Consider the following 17,806-nt stretch of genomic DNA (forward strand, 5'->3'; position numbering starts at 1 on the left):
GCTAAAATTCCATATTAGAGCAGATGTCTTTGGAATGAGGCATTTTTCTGTATTAAAATGCAAAAATTCCCAGGGGGAGATCATCACCAAGGTGATATTGTCATGCAGTGCTTTAGTGGGGCCTAATCCTTTCCAGACAAGCTGGGTAAAGGCATGTATGTATGATCGCCACATAGGTAGGCCCTTAATAAATGGTTTGGGGATTAGATTTGGATTTTTTTCTTGGTAAAGAAAGCACAATAGTGTTTCTGAAGGGTGGAAGGGAATATAACAAGGGCTCAAGAGGAACAAAGGGTGGGATTGTATCATTATGCTCCAGGCCAAGCCCTGCTCTTCTTCAACATTCTGGGCTGGGGGTGAAGGGGGAAGCTGTGTGTGCTTCAGGAAGAGGAAAATAGGGGGCAGCTAGGTGGTGCAGTGGAAAAGCACTAGCCCTAGATTCAGGAGGACCTGAGTTCAAATGCGGCCCTCAGACACTTGACACTTACTAGCTGTGTGACCCTGGGCAAGTCACTTAACCCTCATTGCCCTGCCAAAAAATAAAAATAGGCTGGGAAAACAGAGGAATCAGAGACAGGGCCTTAGGGCTACCCTGAGGTCATCCTCTAATCTATTACCCCAAGAGAGGGACCTGTAGCTCCATTATCCTTTTTTCCAAGTAGTCCCCTAAGCCCTATTCTTCCCCCTTCCCACTATGTTCCTTCTTCCCAGATTTATTCACCTTAATTTTCTCCCAGGGCCCTCTTTAAACCATTGTCACTCCATCAAATGTTGGTGTCCATACTTTGTCCCTAGGATCCAGCCTTTGGGGGGATGCTACTGAGCATACAAAGCCCCCCTTACTAGGCTGGAGAAAGAGCATTACCCAGAGGCCTCAGCATCTTCAAGTTGGTAAGTTCAAGACACAGGGGCAGGGGCAGCTAGGTGGCATAGTAGATAAGCACCAGCCCTGGATTCAGGAGGACCTAAGTTCAAATCCGCCTCAGACACTAGATGTGTGACCCCTGGCAAAGTCACTTAAACCCTCATTGCTCACAAAAAAAACCCAAAACACCCAACAACAACAAAACAACAAGACACAGGGGAAGGATTTTTAGAACTCAAGCTGGTACTATGTGACTCTTTTCTCTACACTGTTCCCCAGGCTTCCTGATGCTCACTGAAGGATTGGTGGATAGGGAAAGCCCCGTCCCTTGGACCTCCTGCTACTTGACTAGAGTAGGGAAGCACCCAGGCCCCCTGGCCCGTCTGGCCCGTCGGACACCCTGCTATCCACCATCTAAGAATGTAGGGGTAATGGCTTTGGCCATGTCACTTCTTTCCCTTTCTTCTCTTCAATAATCAAATATTAATGGGTCAATACTTTACTGCTAATCACCTTGAATGTGACAAAAGTGATTTTTACTCTAGGTAGATGTGTATGTTAATATAGGTCAGTAGTTCTAGGTATACCAAATCTTAGATTGACTTAACTTAATCTTGCCTAGAGATCTCTGGATCATCCGATTATCCAGTCCCCTATATTCAGTTCATTCTTAGTCCAAATCCTTTCCAACCTGGATACAGGTGAATTGGCAAGAAGCCAGGAATGGGGGCAGCTAGGTGGCGCAGTGGATAAAGCACCAGTCCTGGATTCAGGAGTACCTGAGTTCAAATCTGGCCTCAGACACTTGATACTTACCAGCTATGTGACCCTGGGCAAGTCACTTAACCCCATTGCCCTGCAAAAAAAAAACAAAACAAAACAACAACAACAAAAAACAAACAAAAGAAAAAGAAGCCAGGAATGTCCCCCCAAAAACAAAATAATTAAAAAAAAAAACCTTGACATTGGGCAGCTATGTGGCACAGTGGATAGAGCACTGGCCCTGGATTCAGGAGGACCTGAGTTCAAATCCAGCCTCAGACACTTGACACTAGCTGTGTGACCCTGGGCAAGTCACTTAATGCCAATTTCCTCACTTAAAAAAAAAATCCCTTTTTAAATATTTTTAACCATCTGTGTGAAATTGGGCAAGTACCTTAACTTTTGTCTGCCTCTGTTTTCTCATCAGTAAAAAGGGGGATAATAATAGCCCCTACCTCCCAGAGTTGATGGGAGAATCAAATAAGGTAACATTTGAAAAGCGCTTTACAAACCTTAGGCACTATATAAACAGCACCAGCCATTCTTACATGACCTGGGTCTGACGTTACAATGACTATAGATCCTCTATTTCATGGATGACCTTTGAGTATTAGGCCTGGTGAGGAACTCAAGGTCCATATCCAAAACCCAGCCTAGCTTGTTTTAGTGTAGATGGGCTCATGCACAGGTGATGAACTCCCAGAGCTCAGAACTTTTTTTTGAGATCTCCATCATCCCTTAGGGACTGGCAGAGACATAGATAGATTAAAACCTGACCAGGATGGAGGCCTGGAAAACATGTCATGTAGGGGCAGCTAGGTGGCGCAGTGGATAGAGCACCAGCCCTGGATTCAGGAAGACCTGAGTTCAAATCTGGCCTCAGACACTTGACACTTACTAGCTGTGTGACCCTGGGCAAGTCACTTAATCCCAATTGCCTCACCAAAAAAAAAAAGTCATGTGAAAACAAAACAAAACAAAACAACAACAAAATGGCATGTGAAGAAGGTGGGTTGAGGGAAATGGAGAAGACTCGGAGGAGACATATTGGCTGGTTTGGAGCCTCTGAAGGGCTGTGGGATGGGAGAGGGATTAGGCTGGTGCTGTTTAGCTCCGGAGGGTGGAGCTAAAAGCAGTGGGAAGGCAAAAACCGGCTTGATGTCAGGAAAAACTTCCTACTGACTAGAGCTATCTGAAAGTGCGATGCCTGGGTTGCCTCAGGAGGTAGCAGACATCCCCTCCTTGGAGGTCTTGGAGTAGTCTGGGTGATCCCTTCGGGGGCAGGTGAGAGAGGGAGATTCTTGCTCAGTATAGGTCAGACTACATGACCCTTGAGGTCTCTTCCAGCTTTTAGATTCTTTTAGACCCTGTGATACTAAGGTATAAGAGAGGCTGCAGTCTGTATAAGAGGAGGGAGTGTCCCACACAATAAAAGCTGAGGTTTTTAAAGGAGGGAAACAATAATGGTGAAGTGAGTATGCTGTGTACAAGGCACTTTTTTTTTCTGACAAGACCTTTGATTTCGTTGAGGTAATGTTCTCTCTGGGGAGGGGGATCCTCTCCCCATCAATGCAAATCAGCAACTGCTCTGGCCCTTAGTCAGACATTTTTAAAAATTATTTAAAGTGTTTTTTTTTATTTAAAGTTTTGAATTCCAAATTCTATCCTTCCCTTCCTCCCTGCCCTCCCCCCTTCCTGAGGCAGTAAGCAATCAGATATAGATTATACACGCGCAATTATGTAAAACCTTAGTCAGACATAATGCCTTTTGAATAATAAGAACCTGATGAATGTGGATGAGTATAATTAGGAGGGAGGCTACCTCAGGTAGGGGAAACAACAGGGGGCAAAAGTGGAAGAAGAGATCCCTATAGGAGAGAGCAGTAGAAAATAAGACCAGAAAGAATGGTCTCCCTTCAAGAGTGTCCCTTGTATCTTTTAAGTATATGATCCTGTAAAAGACAGCCTAGCACTGGAGGCCTTGAATGCCACACTAAGGAACATGAACATTGTCCTATAGGCAATGGGGAACTGGCCACAGGAAGGTCTTGAGCAAGGAAGGGAAGCTCTCTTCAAATGCAGGTTGGAATCAATGTGTAGCTATTTGGCATAAGCTTGGACAGGGTAAATTTTGTGTGTGTGTGTGTGTGTATGTGTGTGTGTGTGTATGTGTGAGGCAATTGGGGTTAAGTGACTTGCTCAGGGTCACACAGCTAGTAAGTGTCTAGTGTCTGAGGCTGGATTTGAACTCAGGTCCTCCTGAATCCAGGGCCAGTGCTCAATCCACTGTGTCACCTAGCTGCCCCGGACAGGGTAATTTTTACATAAGGATTTTCTATGACAGCAGAAGGGACCAGGGAGGTATTTAGTTTTACTGGAGTTACAGAGGACTTCTCTGTGTCTGATTTTACAATGATTATAGATTCTGCGTTTCATGGGTGACCCCCATCTCCATGGAGCTCAGGACAACCTGTTTGGGAACTACATTGTTCAGAAGGGGCTGGCAAAGGCTGAGCTGAGGGATGAGATCCTGGTCCAGCTGGCCAACCAGGTGTGGAGGAACCCCAACATCAGCAACAAGGAACGAGGTTGGCTCCTGTTGGCCTCCTGCCTCAGTGGTTTCGCACCCTCGCCTCGGCTGGACAAGTATTTGCTCAAGTAAGTAGGGGGTCTGGGAGGTCTGAGGCTCCAACCAAAAGGACCCGGACAGGCTCCCTGGGAGGCACAGAGGGATGATTTCATGGCGACATAGGGTCTTACCCAGAAGCACACCCTACTATTGATCGACGTCTCCGGGCCCAGCTAGCAAAGCACTAGGCCATTGCTCAACCACAGGGCTCAGGTTGACTATGTTAGAAAGCCAACTGATCAGTAAATATTGCCTTGAGTACTTACTATTCACTAAGTGCTATTGGTTGCAAGCTTTCCTATTCAACCTTTTTGCAGATTGGTTAGAGCAGTGGGTCCTTAACTTTGTTCTACATTCCAATCACAAGTGAGCCCTAATCCTAGCCACAAGTGGGTCCTTATCTCAGCCACATGCTGAGCCCTAACCCCAGCCACACACTGAATCCTAACTCCAGCCACATGCTGAGCCCCCTGACCCCAACTACAAGTGAGCCCTAACCTTGGCCATACACTAATTTCATGCTGAAATCAAATTCTGGCCAGCCATTTCATAAATGGATGTTCTCTGAGATGCAGAATATTATTGAAAGTGTGAATGACTCAGCACAAAAGTGTGTGTGTGTGTGTGTGTGTGTGTGTGTGTGTGTGTGTGTGTGTGTGTGTGAGAGAGAGAGAGAGAGAGAGAGAGAGAGAGAGAAATGGAGGGAGGGAGAGAGAGAGAGGAACGGAGGGAGGGGGAGGGAGAGAGAGGGAAAGAGAGAAAGAGACAGAGACAGAGAGAGGAATGGAGGGAGGGGGCGGGAGAGAGAGGGAAAGAGAGAAAGAGAGAGAGAGGGAGAGAGAGGTTTGGCTCATTTTCCTAAGCAAAGACCACTGTAGCTTCATCTCTGGGTGGCACTGGACCCGAAAACCAAGGGTAGAGGGAAGGTGAATAAGGAGCCCTGCGCAGCTCTCTCCTCATCTCTCAGTCAGTTTGAAGAGGAGAAAAGGAAGAAAAACAAAGGGAGGTACAGCGTTGACATGGTGGGGACTGTCTGAGTATTTGTCACAGGGAATTCAGGCTAATGCTGTGTACCCTCTCTTTCCATATGGGAGTTTAATGGTGTTAGAGATAGAGATGGGGTAAGCTTGGAAAGGGAGGTTGGAGCCAGACTATTGAAAACTAGGCTAAGAGACTTAAAGAGTTTATCCTGAAAGCATTGGAAGAAGGGACAGGAAAAGAGAACAACTATTTATCAAATGTTTGCTATGTGCCTGGCACGGGTGCGAAATACTTTAAAAAATATTATCTCATTTGATTCTCACAATAACCCTTTGAGGTAAATGCTGTTATTTTACAGTTGGAGAAACTGAGAAGTTAAGCGACTTGCTCAGTGTCACCTAGTAAAACGCTGAGGTCACATTGGAACCCAGGTCTTCTTGACTCCAGGCTCTGTACCATCCAATGGAACAATAGAAAGTTTTTGAGAATGCTTAATGACTTAATTGTTATTCAAAATCATGGCACAATCTACCTTAGAGATCCTCTATAAAACTGATGCTGGTGACTGAGTGGTCCTTGGTTCCTTAGAGTCTAGCTTCTTTTTTTGTTTTGTTTTGTTTTTTGGTGAGGAAGTTGGGGTTAAGTGACTTGCCCAGGGTCACACAGCTAGTAAGTGTCAAGTGTCTGAGGCTGGATTTGAACTCAGGTCCTCCTGAATCCAGGGCCAGTGCTCTATCCACTGCACCACCTAGCCACCCCAGAGCCTAGCTTCTTAAACTGTGGGTCGCAACCCCCTATGGTGTCAAATAACTGAATGTGGGGGTCACAAAAAATTTGGCAACACTAGGGGGCAGCTAGGTGGTGCAGTGCATAAAACACTGGCCCTGGATTCAGGAGGACCCGAGTTCAAATTTGACCTCAGACACTTGACACTAGCTGTGTGAACTTGGGCAAGTCACTTAACCCTCCTCATTGCCCTGCCTCTTCCCCCACCCCCACGTCCCCAAAATTGGCAACACTGAAAGGTTATGCATACCTAGTTTATATACCTATGTAACCAGGGTCACATATAAATTTCTCGGGTGAAAAGGGGTTGCAAGTGGAAAAAGTTTAAGAAGCTCTGCCTTAGACGCCTTTAGAAAAAAACAAAATCTTTGGATTACCAAACCATATTAAATGGAGAATATAGTGAGTCGGCCTCATCCTCAATTCTCTGTAGTAAATATACCTATGATCCCCACTTACACTCAATTTAGGAATGACCAGAGCCAAAACTAATGGTAGAAGAGGTAGAGAAATGCCTAGGATCCAATGAGCAGGATGGCAGGTGACACAGGACATTTTTTTAGTATTACTTTTTTTTTTTTCGGGGCAATGGGGGTTAAGTGACTTGCCCAGGGTCACATAGCTAGTAAGTGTCAAGTGTCTGAGATCAGATTTGAACTCAGGTCCTCCTGACTCCAGGACTGATGCTCTATCCACTGCGCCACCTAGCTGCCCCCCAATATTACTTTTTATAAATGTAACCTGGTTTCTCTGTGGAGGGCAAAGTTGTTTAAGAAGGATTTTTCCTCTCCCTTCAGGGGATAGGAGGGCCAATTCCTCCCAGGCCATGCCTGTGTCCATCCAGGGGGTTGGGCTTTAGATGTCACCTTCCTTCTTGGGTATACCCTCTTCTTTCTCCCTTTGGAGAGTAGCCAGTGTCCAGCCTATTGCAAAGAGCTGAGGTTTATCCTGTGCTCTAGAGCACAGTTGCCGGGATCAGTGTGGGTTCTTTTCTCTCCACAGAGTTTTAAAATATAGATTATTAATATAATAACAATAATAATATAAATGAGGGGCAGCCAGTTGGTGCAGTGGATAGAGTCCAGCCCTTGGAGTCAGGAAGGAGCTGAATTCAAATACAGCCTCAGACATTTAGTAGCTACATGACTCTCAGCAAGTCACTTAACCCCATGTTTGCCTCAGTTTCCTTATCTGTCAATTGAGCTGGAAAAGGAAATGGCAAACCACTCCAGTATCTTTGCCAAGAAAACTCCAAATGAGGTCACACAGAGTCAGACACAATTGAAACAGCTCAACAACAACAAAATACAAAAGAAATTAAAATTTCTAAAAATCTTTCATCCAGACTAGAGTGACCATGACATGGTTGACATGACAGAAATGAGGATCTTTGATTTGTTAATGGCTTCCCTCTATCTACACTCTCTCTACTCAGTTACATACAGGAGGGAGGGAGGGGGGCTGTAATTGAATTAAATTTTAACTCTATTTAGAGAAAATCCTGTTTTTTTTAAACAGAGAAAAAAGGGAGAAAACCGCTTAGAATGAACACAGGCTTAGGATTTAAATATCTGCCCTTTAAAACTGGAAAGGGAGGAGAAAGTGAAAAAGAAAGCTTATAATAAGTTTCCCTGCAGCTAGCTCTTCTCTGTTCTTAAAAGGAACCTCATGTTCTCAATCTGAATTCCCTTACATAAAGCTGAGGCTGCATCGAAGCAGCCTACCAGGTTTATTCCTCCAACTGTCTCTTTCCACCCCGCATTGCAGCTCCTTCCCTTCTTCCTAGCTGTGTGTTGCTGAGGATAGGGGGAAGGTCTCACTGCTCAGCTTGTTAAATCCTGGGTATGGAAATAGGGACACTACTACCCACTGCCCCATCTGTGTATGCTCATCTGTGTGTACCTATCTCTCTTTCTGTCTGTCTATCTCTGTCTCTCTGTCTGTTTCTGTCTCTGTCTCATCTTCCTGTTGCTGTGTCTGAGGATGCCACTGCTTCTGCTTATAGCTGTGCTCCTCCCCAAAACTGAACCCCAAACTCCCACCTCACCACTTCAGTTCAGCACCCTCCCCTTGGGGTACTGGTGTGCATTTTAGTCTCTTCCATCTGATAGATTTTATTCCATCCGTGGACTTCAATTCCCATCATGCATTTCTCCTTGTCCCAGAGGCACTTGGTCTACATTAAATATTTTAATGCAAAGAAATTCAACTCTCCTTGTCAGGCTGGTATTTATCTTGTAATAAATCAAATTGTATGTGCTACTGGAAGACTGGCATATACATAGGGCCCAGTTCTTAAACCTTACCTAGGATGTTCAAATGACTTTTTGGGCCTCTGGGAATGACCTGTACATGGGAATGAGCAAGAAAAATCTTAGGACTTCTTGTCCCCACCCCTTCTCCAGAAACTTCTCTTTGTTTCCCAATATTAGTGGAGGGAGATAGAATAAAACCTCTTGTGCAAGTGTAAAAAGATAGGGAAACACCTCTCTTATATGTAGCATATTGTGAGAAGACACAACACCATTTCCCACCTTCAACAAAGTGAAGCAAGGTTATAAGGTCTGGAGTCTGACCAAATCCAATTCTAGGTCAACCAATCTCACCCTGTCACTTTATTCATTGCTATATATTCAGTTTTATTTTTCCCGAGATCTATAGTAATCTGGGGGTATAGCATGATAATTTACTCTTCATTAATAAACTTGCTATCTTTTCCATTCATTATGTAGCTCCATGTCCCACCTAAATTCATTAAATATTAATTAGTGAAATGAAAACACTTCCACTTACCAATAGTAATTATTCATTTACCTATAAGTAAGCAAATATTAAAATTACTGAATGAATATGCATGATTTATTAATAAAGGAAATAAATAATAAGCATTAGACTATATCTATAATATTTTTGGCTATGATCAATGTCATGGCCTGAGTCACCTCAAACCCTCAAAATTTTGGTTGTTGAGTCTTCTCAGTTGTGTCTGACTCTTTGTGACCCAATTTGGAGTTTTCTTGGCAGAGATACTGGAATGGTTTGCCATTTCCTTCTCCAGTTCATTTGACAGATGAGAAACTGAGGCAAACAGGGTTAAGTGACTTGACTGGGGTCACACAACTAATAAGTGTCTCAGGCCAGATTTGAACTCATAATGATGAGTCTTCCTGATTTCAAGCCCAGTGCTTTATAGGGTGTGCTACCTGGCTGTCCCCCAAAATAACAGTAACCAATTCTTCTTTATTTGTCTGGAAACTTGGTCTTACATTATTTGGTTCACTCCAGATGCCTATTAAAGTCTTTTGACAATCTTTTTAATTTTTCTCTTGAGTTTTAGTCCTTTTTCTGTCTTCCCTTCAGACATTCACTGTACTTACTAGTCCCTCACAAACTCTTCATAAAATTATCTTAGAAAGTTCCTTTGTGGACACATAGTTAAAATCGTTTCCACAAGGCAGAAGTTTCTCCTCACCTCCTTCCTATCTGCCTTCTCCACAAATTTTTCATGGATTCTAATAGATCACTGATAAGACACATTCACCTTCTCCCCTGTTTACTTAGGTTCTTAGCATTTTTTCGAATGACTTTTTAAACAACCAACACAAATTGTTTTTCGCAACATTCCATTTGAATTTTCATCTGGCTCTTAAAACTACAGTGATGGGCAGCTAGGTGGCACAGTGGATAGAGCACCGGCCCTGGATTCAGGAGGACCCGAGTTCAAATCTGGCCTCAGACACTTGACACTTACTAGCTGTGTGACCCTGGGCAAGTCACTTAACCCTCATTGCCCCCCCCCAAAAAAAAACCCCAAAAAACTACAGTGATAGTAGACATTTGAACTCGGGGCTACATATAGATACAGAGCAAACATGAGCAAGTTGTTCCCATCTTCTTCCATCTTGACCCAGAGTACTGCAGAGTTGTCCATAGTTAGAACTATAAATGTATTTTCCATGAACTTAGGTAAACCATAAGTAAGATAAGTTTTTAGGGGCTAGCCTGGAAACCTAGCCTTATTTCTAGGATAAAATGTTCTAAACAAATGACTTTGGTCTAGCCTGGAAACCTAGCCTTATTTCTAGGATAAAATGTTCTAAACAAATGACTTTGGTCTAGCCTGGAAACCTAGCCTTATTTCTAGGATAAAATGTTCTAAACAAATGACTTTGGTCTAGCCTGGAAACCTAGCCTTATTTCTAGGTTAAAATGATTTCCATGTTCTAAACACCTGACTTTGGAACATAACCTCCTTCATCAGCTGGAAACTGTGTTCTTATGATAATACTTCCCATCAGCACCAGGTTTCTTCTGTGTTCCCCTTCATCCCTGAAGCCTGATTATCCTCTGCCCCTCACCAGGTTTGTCTCTGATTATGCCCACAATGGCTTCCAGGCTGTGTGTCAGCACAGACTCATACAGGCCATGGCCAAAGCCCAGAAGGGTCCTGGAGCTGCCCGAACCTTCCCTCCAACCCTCCTTGAGTGGACAGTTACTCAAAAGAAGGCCAACATGGCACTAGACGTCCACTGCTTCAATGGTGAGTGGGGGGAAGGGGATGATGGTTGGAGAAAAGGAAGATGGAAGATAATTCAGTAAGAGTTTACAGATAAATAGAATTCTAGAATCTATGAAGGATCATCAGTAATCACCTGCCCTTTTTACAGAAGGGGAAGCTGTGGCCCAGAGAGGTAAAGAGATTTTTCCAAAGTTACACAGTGGCAGAACAAAGACTAGAATCTGGATATCCTGCCCAGCCCAGTGTTCTTCCTCATAGGCTTTGTGTGTCTGTGTGTGTGGCAGTTGGGGTTAAGTGACTTGCCCAGGGTCACACAGCTAGTAAGTGTCAAGTGTCTGAGGTCGGATTTGAACTCAGGTCCTCCCAAATCCAGGGCCAGTGCTCTATCCACTGTGCCACCTAGCTGCCCCTAAAATAAACATCCCAGTGTTCTTTAAACAATATCAGACCCAAGGCTCAAAGAAAGATTTGAGTTCAGGCAGGCCCTGGGCCCTTTCCTACTCCCTACCTTCCAAGTCCCTACATGTTTAGACTCAGGAAGAGAAGAAGAAGGGAGATCCATTCAATGTCTCCATATGACGTCTTCCTTTATGAACAACTCAGTGGTTAGTCATCGGAATGGGGGACACAAGAGAAGAGGATGACTCTCTTCCTGCCCTCAAACTCACAAGACTTCCACAAGAAAAGTTAACTAAGAATACAAGAACTATGAATAGACAGGACATGATATTGATCAGTCCAGGAAGTAGTGCATTGAAGGTGAGAGAAGGGTGATCAAGGAAGCCTTTCTGGAAGATTTTATTTTGGCCTTGAAGGATGAGCACAATATAGATAATAAGAGAGAAAAGGATGGAAAAGGATGGTGTGAGCAAAAACAAAAGCAGTTATTCGTGTCATATATGAATGACAAGACTAGCTGGAGTGAAGGGTTGGAGTAGGAGAGAAATGGTAGATATTATTAGAGAAGTGGGATGAGCAAGAGTGATTATGGAAAGCTCTGAATACCAGAATGAACAATTAGGCTTTATCTTGCCAGCAATGAAGGCTTCTAAGCAGAAAACTAATATACAAGAAGCCATGTTTAAGGGAAAATCCAGTAAAAAACTGTGCAGAGGGAATTGAAAATGGAAAAGATAGAGACAGAGAGGCTGTTTCAATGGTCCAAGAAAAAGGTAAAGAGGCTATGAGGATGGGACAGCTAGGTGGCACAGTGGATAAAGCACCAGCCCTGGAGTCAGGAGGACCTGAGTTCAAATCCCACCTCAGGCACTTGACACTTACTAGCTGTGTGACCCTGGGCAAGTCACTTAACCCCAATTGCCTCACCAAAAAAAAATTTGTTTTTTTAAAATTAAAAATTTTTTTTTAAAAGAGGCTATGAAAGGGGTGATGGCACAATGAATGAAAAGGAAGAGGTGATATGAGAGTACTTAGGTGAGAAGACTGATAGAACTAAGTAAAGCTGAGATGTCATTTCTGAGTAGGGATCCAACAACCAACCCTTGCTTTTCCAGGGGACCAGTTTTTCTTGCCCAGTCCATTCATGGAGTCACAGGGGAGGACATAACTGGAGACATTTTGAAACACAGGTATGGATCATAAAATTTCAGAATTGGGAAGGAATCCCAATGTAATCTTGTCCAACCACTACCTGAAGCACGTGCTGCTCCTCCGTCTATAATATCCTCATAAAAGTGGTCATTCAGACTCCACTTGAAAATTCCCAGAGATGGGGAACTCCCTACCTAGCAGAGAAGCCTTATTACCTTTGAAGAGCTTTGTTAGTGTTTCCTTACATCTAAGCTACAATTTGCCTCCCTAAAATTTATACCCCTAAGGGGCAGCTAAGTGGCACAGTGAATAAAGCATTGGCCCTAGATTCAGGAGACCTGAGTTCAAATCCTAACTCAGACACTGTGTACATTTACTAGTTGTCGTCCCCCTGGGCAATGAAAATGCCCTGCAATGAAAACAAAAAAGCAAAAATAAAAACATTATTCTGAGAAGAGGTTCATGGGCTTCACCAGGAATGCCAACATGAGTCCAAGACACCCAAAAAAAAGGATAAGAAGTTCTGTCCTAGGGCAGCTAGGTGTGCAGTGGATAGAGCACTGGCCTGGATTCAGGAGGACCTGAGTTCAAATCCCGCCTTTAGATACTTGACACGTACTAGCTGTGTGACCCTGGGCAAGTCACTTAACCCCATTTGCCTCACCAACAAAATAATAATAATAATAATTCCTGTCCTAAGTCTTGTTCTTTTTCAAGCTAAATATGTCCAGTTTCTTTAAACCAACCATCACATGACATGGTTTCCAGATTTTTCACAATTCTGGTTACATTCCTGGTATTCAGGCCAGCTTGGTAAAGGCCCTCTTCCGAAAACGTGATGGTCTAATAATACTCCAAAGTTGTCTGATCAGAACAGTGTATAGCAGGATTCATGTCCCCTTATCTAAACATTTGCTTCTATTATATTAATGCAACATATAGTTTCATTCATTTTTTACTGCCATTTTACATTGTTGATTTATATTCACTTGTGGTCTACTAGAATCTGCTCCAGATCTTTCACATGACATATCGTGTAGTTCATACATCCCCTGCCCTGGAACTATGCAACCATTTTTTTTTTAACCTAAGTGTAACTTTACTTTTACACTTCAAGGATCTGTAGTTTCATCAGTGTAGGTACTCCCTCTGTTGATGAGATAGAAGTCACCTCTCTATAAATGGAAGGAGGAAAACAAGCATTTTATGCACATACTATCTTATTTGTTCCTCACACAGCTGTGGGAGGTAGGTGCTATTATTATCCTCAGCTGAGGAAAATGAGGGTAGATGGAGGTTTAAATGATTTTCCCAGGGATCACACAACTATGAAGTTTTCTGAGGCTGAATTTGAGCTCAGGTCTTCCTGACTCAGTCTGTTGAACTCAGACTTCAGAGACCCAACGCTCTATACACAGCAACACCTAGTGCCTCTAAAAACTTTAGTTTTTGTGAATTGGTATGCCCCTCCCCAAAATTCATCATAGTAGTCCATTTTTGGACCTGATTAATATAGTGTTGTGTGTGGTGTGTATCAATGCATGAATTGTATCTATGCATGCATACACATGTGTGCACATTCGTATATATTCATGAATATGTATTATCTAGATATACAGCCACTAAAGTCCAACTCTGAAAGTCTCACTGTTGTGTGGAGGTGACTCTATTTATCTACCTATCTATCTATGCCTCTATCTCTACCTCTGTCTGTCTGTCTCTCTATCAACAAATTCTCTGTACAGCTATTGAAAATAAAAACTCACATTTCTATGGTGTGTGTGTTATAAATATAATTTCACCTTATTAAATTTGTCCCATTGTTCCAGACTATTTGAATTTGTTTTGGATCCCATTTTGTTGTTTATTCGGGATTACTATCCATCTTACTTTTGTATCATATGCAAATTTTAGAAGTGTTTTCTCTATGTTTTCATTCAAGTCACTGATCAAAATAATGAAAAGCATAGAGCCAAGGACAAAAATCCTCTGCATTCTCTTAGAAATCTCTCTTTAGATTGTTACTGGTCTGTTAAATGTTCCTTTTTGGGTCTGGACAGTTGGCCAATTCCAAATTCACCTAACTGTACTACCATCAACATCTTTTCATGTTGTCCAGGAGGATACCATAAGACACTGTCAAACTCTTTGATAAAATCCAGTCATATTATTTCTGTATCAATTCCCTGACCTGCCAGTCTCATGGTCCCATCAACAGAGAAACTGAGGTTAATCTGGAAGTAGTCTAGGACCCTCATTTTACAGATAAGGAAACTGAGGCCAAGATAGGAAAGTACTTTGCCCAAGGCCATATAGGTAGCAAATAAGTCAGAATTCAACCCCGTGGCCTCAGACTTTAAATTCCTTTTCCAGTGCAACATGAACCTTGTTGATTCATGATTTTTACTTCTTCCTTTTGCGCAAGTTCAAAGAGCCAACCCATAATGGCTTAGAGAATTCCTGCCAGGAACTGAAAGCACGGCTCAATGGGTCTATAGTCAAAGAATCCATCTTCTTTCTTTCCCTTTTTAGAGAAGCCACATTTCCCTTTCCCAATCCTGTAGCATCTCTCCCACTCGCCATGATTTTTCTTGTTTTTTTTATTTATTTTATTTAATTTATGGGAATAAAACAAGGGGCAGCTAGGTGGCTCAGTGGATAAAGCAACCAGCCTTGGCTTCAGGAGGACCTGAGTTCAAATACAGCCTCAGACACTTGAACTTACTAGCTGTGTGATCCTGGCAAGTCACTTAACCCCAATTGCCTCACCAAAAAAAAAAATATGGAATAAACAACATTCCATAACATAGTACAATCCAAAAGATTGCACATGAAACTGTGATATCTACTATGCACAACTTGCTTTCCTTTCAAATATACAACAAAATTATTATGAAAATGTCTTTTTTCCTTTTTTCCTTCCCCTCTTCCCCTTGCCCTAGAAATGGCTTACCAATAAACACAAATAATAGTAATAAATGTGACATTATTCTCTACATCTAGTTACCGGTTCTTTCTTTGGATGCAGATAGTTTCTTCCTTCACATGTCCTTTATAGTTAATTTGGGCATTTATAATAGACTAAACTTATTCTTTCAAAGTCATTCTTAAAACAATTTTGCTGTTACAGTATAGTGAACGGTTCTCTTGTTCTGCTCATTTCATTCTTCATTATTTCATGCAAGTACTTCCAGGTTCATCATTTCTTAGTAGCACAGCAGTATTCATCACCTATCATACGACCATTGACTTGTTCAAGCACAATTTTTTCAAAGATTTCTATTACCAAGTAACCCCAACATTTTGACCTCCGGGTTACTTCATTACCCCCAAGAGCTAGTACCTGGGCCTGATTGGGACTCGCTAAGGAAATTAGGTGCTTCCTGACTTAGCATAGGTTTGGGTTCCCTGTTAACCTTTTGTTTTTTCCCATCCTTCCCAGCTTGATGATCATGGTCCTTGGTAGGGAGGAGAGACACTGTCATGGTCAAAGTAGTTCTTCCTCCTCCCCATTATCCTTTATTACCGTTCCAACCATCCCTGGCAGGAATCCTTTTCTTCATTTGATCTTCGTATTCTTCCCCCCACCCCCACCCCACCCCAAATAGCTTTAAAAGCCCTTTGCTAACAACCATTAGCATTCCCCAGCAGCACTCAGTTCTTCTGTTCTTTAGGTCATTCATTATGGCTTCAAAGGACCTTGGCCCTTCTTGTATTCATCCCGGTTACCTACGGTATCTGGTCTCGCTTCCACCTACTGTACGTGTCTCTTTCAAATGTCTTTGATTGATGAGTTCCCTCTACAGCCAGATATTAATAAAACCTCACATTTATAGGGTTCATAAAGGTTCTTTTGGTGAGAAAAACAATGATATATAGAGTGTCCCCAAAGTCTTAAGTATCAAGGCTTAAAATAGCACTGAGACTTTTGGGACACCCCTTATTTTGTTTTCACAACATCTTCTTTCTGAACATATCCCCCTCCTCTCCCTACCCAGTTAATCATCCTTTGTTACAAAAAAGTGAAAAGGAAGACAAAAACCCCTAATCTTTTTCAAATCTGATTTAGCTGATGAGTTTCCTCTACAGCCAGATAGTAATAAAAGCCCACATTTCTATAGAGCATAAAGGATTTAGGGAAGTGAGGGGGAAGCATTGATATATAAGGTATCTCAAAAGTTTCCGTTTAGCTTTAATAGCTTAAAAAGCGGAGCACTAAGACTTTGAGATATCTTGCATTTTGCTTTTAGCAAAACCTTCATTTTCCTCCCTCTCCCCTAAGTGATGGGGGTTTTCCTCTTTTAACAACATGAAGACAAAAAAAACCCCGCACAATCAGTTCAGCAAAACTAATTGTATGTGTGGGTAGATAGGTGGTGCAGTGGATAGAGCACTGGGTTGGAATCGACTCATCTTCATGAGTACAAATCTAGCCTCAGACACTTATTGTCTATGTGACCCTGGGCAAGTCACTTAACTCCGTTGCCTCAGTCTCCTCATCTGTAAAATGAAGCTGGAGAAGGAAATGGCAAGCCATTCTAGTATCTTTGCCCAGAAAAACCGGTAAATGGGGTCATGAAGAGTCAGACACAACTTAAACAACTCAACAAGAACAAATTGTAATATATGCAATTTTCCACACCCAAGGAAGAAAGGGAGCGTACATAAGTATTTACAAAGCACTCACAATGATGTGAGGTTGGTAGTACAATTAGTACCATCCTTCTTTTAGATATGAGAAAACTGAACCTTGTAGAAGTTGTGATTTTTCCAAGTCACTGCTAAGTATCAGAGCCAAGTCACACCAAAGCCAAGCCCAAAGCATTTCAACTATACTCTGCTGCCTTTCATACCAGTGTCTTTAGAAAAGTCAATATGGCAACAAGCATTTATTAAGCACCTACTGTGTACTAGGCTAAATGCTGAGGATACAAAAGGGGGGCAAATAGCCCCTGCCCTCCACGAGGGAAGAGCCCTCCCTCCAACCTAACAGGATTGTCATTGCGGGCTACCCCTGTGCAGTGTGAATTGGGAGCACTGAGCAGCAGAATGCCAACCTTTTCCACTTTCCCAAACCCTGGACTCCTGACATCCTTAGGGGGCTAACAGATGGCTGGAGGGGCTGGACAGTCTCCTTGAAGAATGGTAGCCAGTGGGCCGAGTTGGCGGGCCACGATTATGTCCTGGATCTGATCTCAGACATGGAGCTTATCTGGGACTTCCCGAAGCAGAAATCCTACTTTATCATCACCTCTGAGGGGGCAGAGAAGGGCAGAAGCAACACCAGAATGTAGGTATCTAATTTACCCCCCCACCCCACCCCGGCCTCCATCACATAGTCTGACCCTTCCCCACACACTGCTTGAAGTTGTGTGGTGTTTTTTCCCCTATCCACTGCCACCATTTGATACGTGACTGGTACATGTGACTTTTGTTCACCTTGAGTCCTGGTCAGGTGGGGATAATGGTTCCAGGGTGTTAATGGTGCAGAGCTTGAAGACAATGAGCAGGCCCCTTGTGGGAAATTCCAAACACTTTGGGGGCAGCTAGGTGACACAGTGGATAAAGCACCAGCCCTGGATTCAGGAGAACCTGAGTTCAAATCCGGCCTCAGACACTTGGCACTTACTAGCTGTGTGACCCTGGGCAAGTCACCTAACTTTCATTGACCCACAAAAATAAATAAATAAAAATTAAAAATCCAAATACTAAG

The 17,806-nt window shown here is 42.9% G+C and overlaps 1 protein-coding gene across 1 annotated transcript in view; it reads left to right on the forward strand.

Annotated features, from left to right (window-relative positions):
* The window catches only part of MYO15A (myosin XVA), a 143,790-nt gene that overhangs the window by 65,839 nt on the left and 60,145 nt on the right, over positions 1-17,806 (forward strand). Inside the window, 5 exon segments of the mRNA XM_043997758.1 lie at positions 4,050-4,285; positions 10,385-10,567; positions 12,065-12,092; positions 12,094-12,131; positions 17,192-17,383. Of these exon segments, the coding sequence (XP_043853693.1) occupies positions 4,050-4,285; positions 10,385-10,567; positions 12,065-12,092; positions 12,094-12,131; positions 17,192-17,383 (677 nt within the window).

The sequence above is a fragment of the Dromiciops gliroides genome, chromosome 1 (genome assembly GCF_019393635.1).
Source record: "Dromiciops gliroides isolate mDroGli1 chromosome 1, mDroGli1.pri, whole genome shotgun sequence".
Classification (NCBI taxonomy): Eukaryota; Metazoa; Chordata; class Mammalia; order Microbiotheria; family Microbiotheriidae; genus Dromiciops; species Dromiciops gliroides.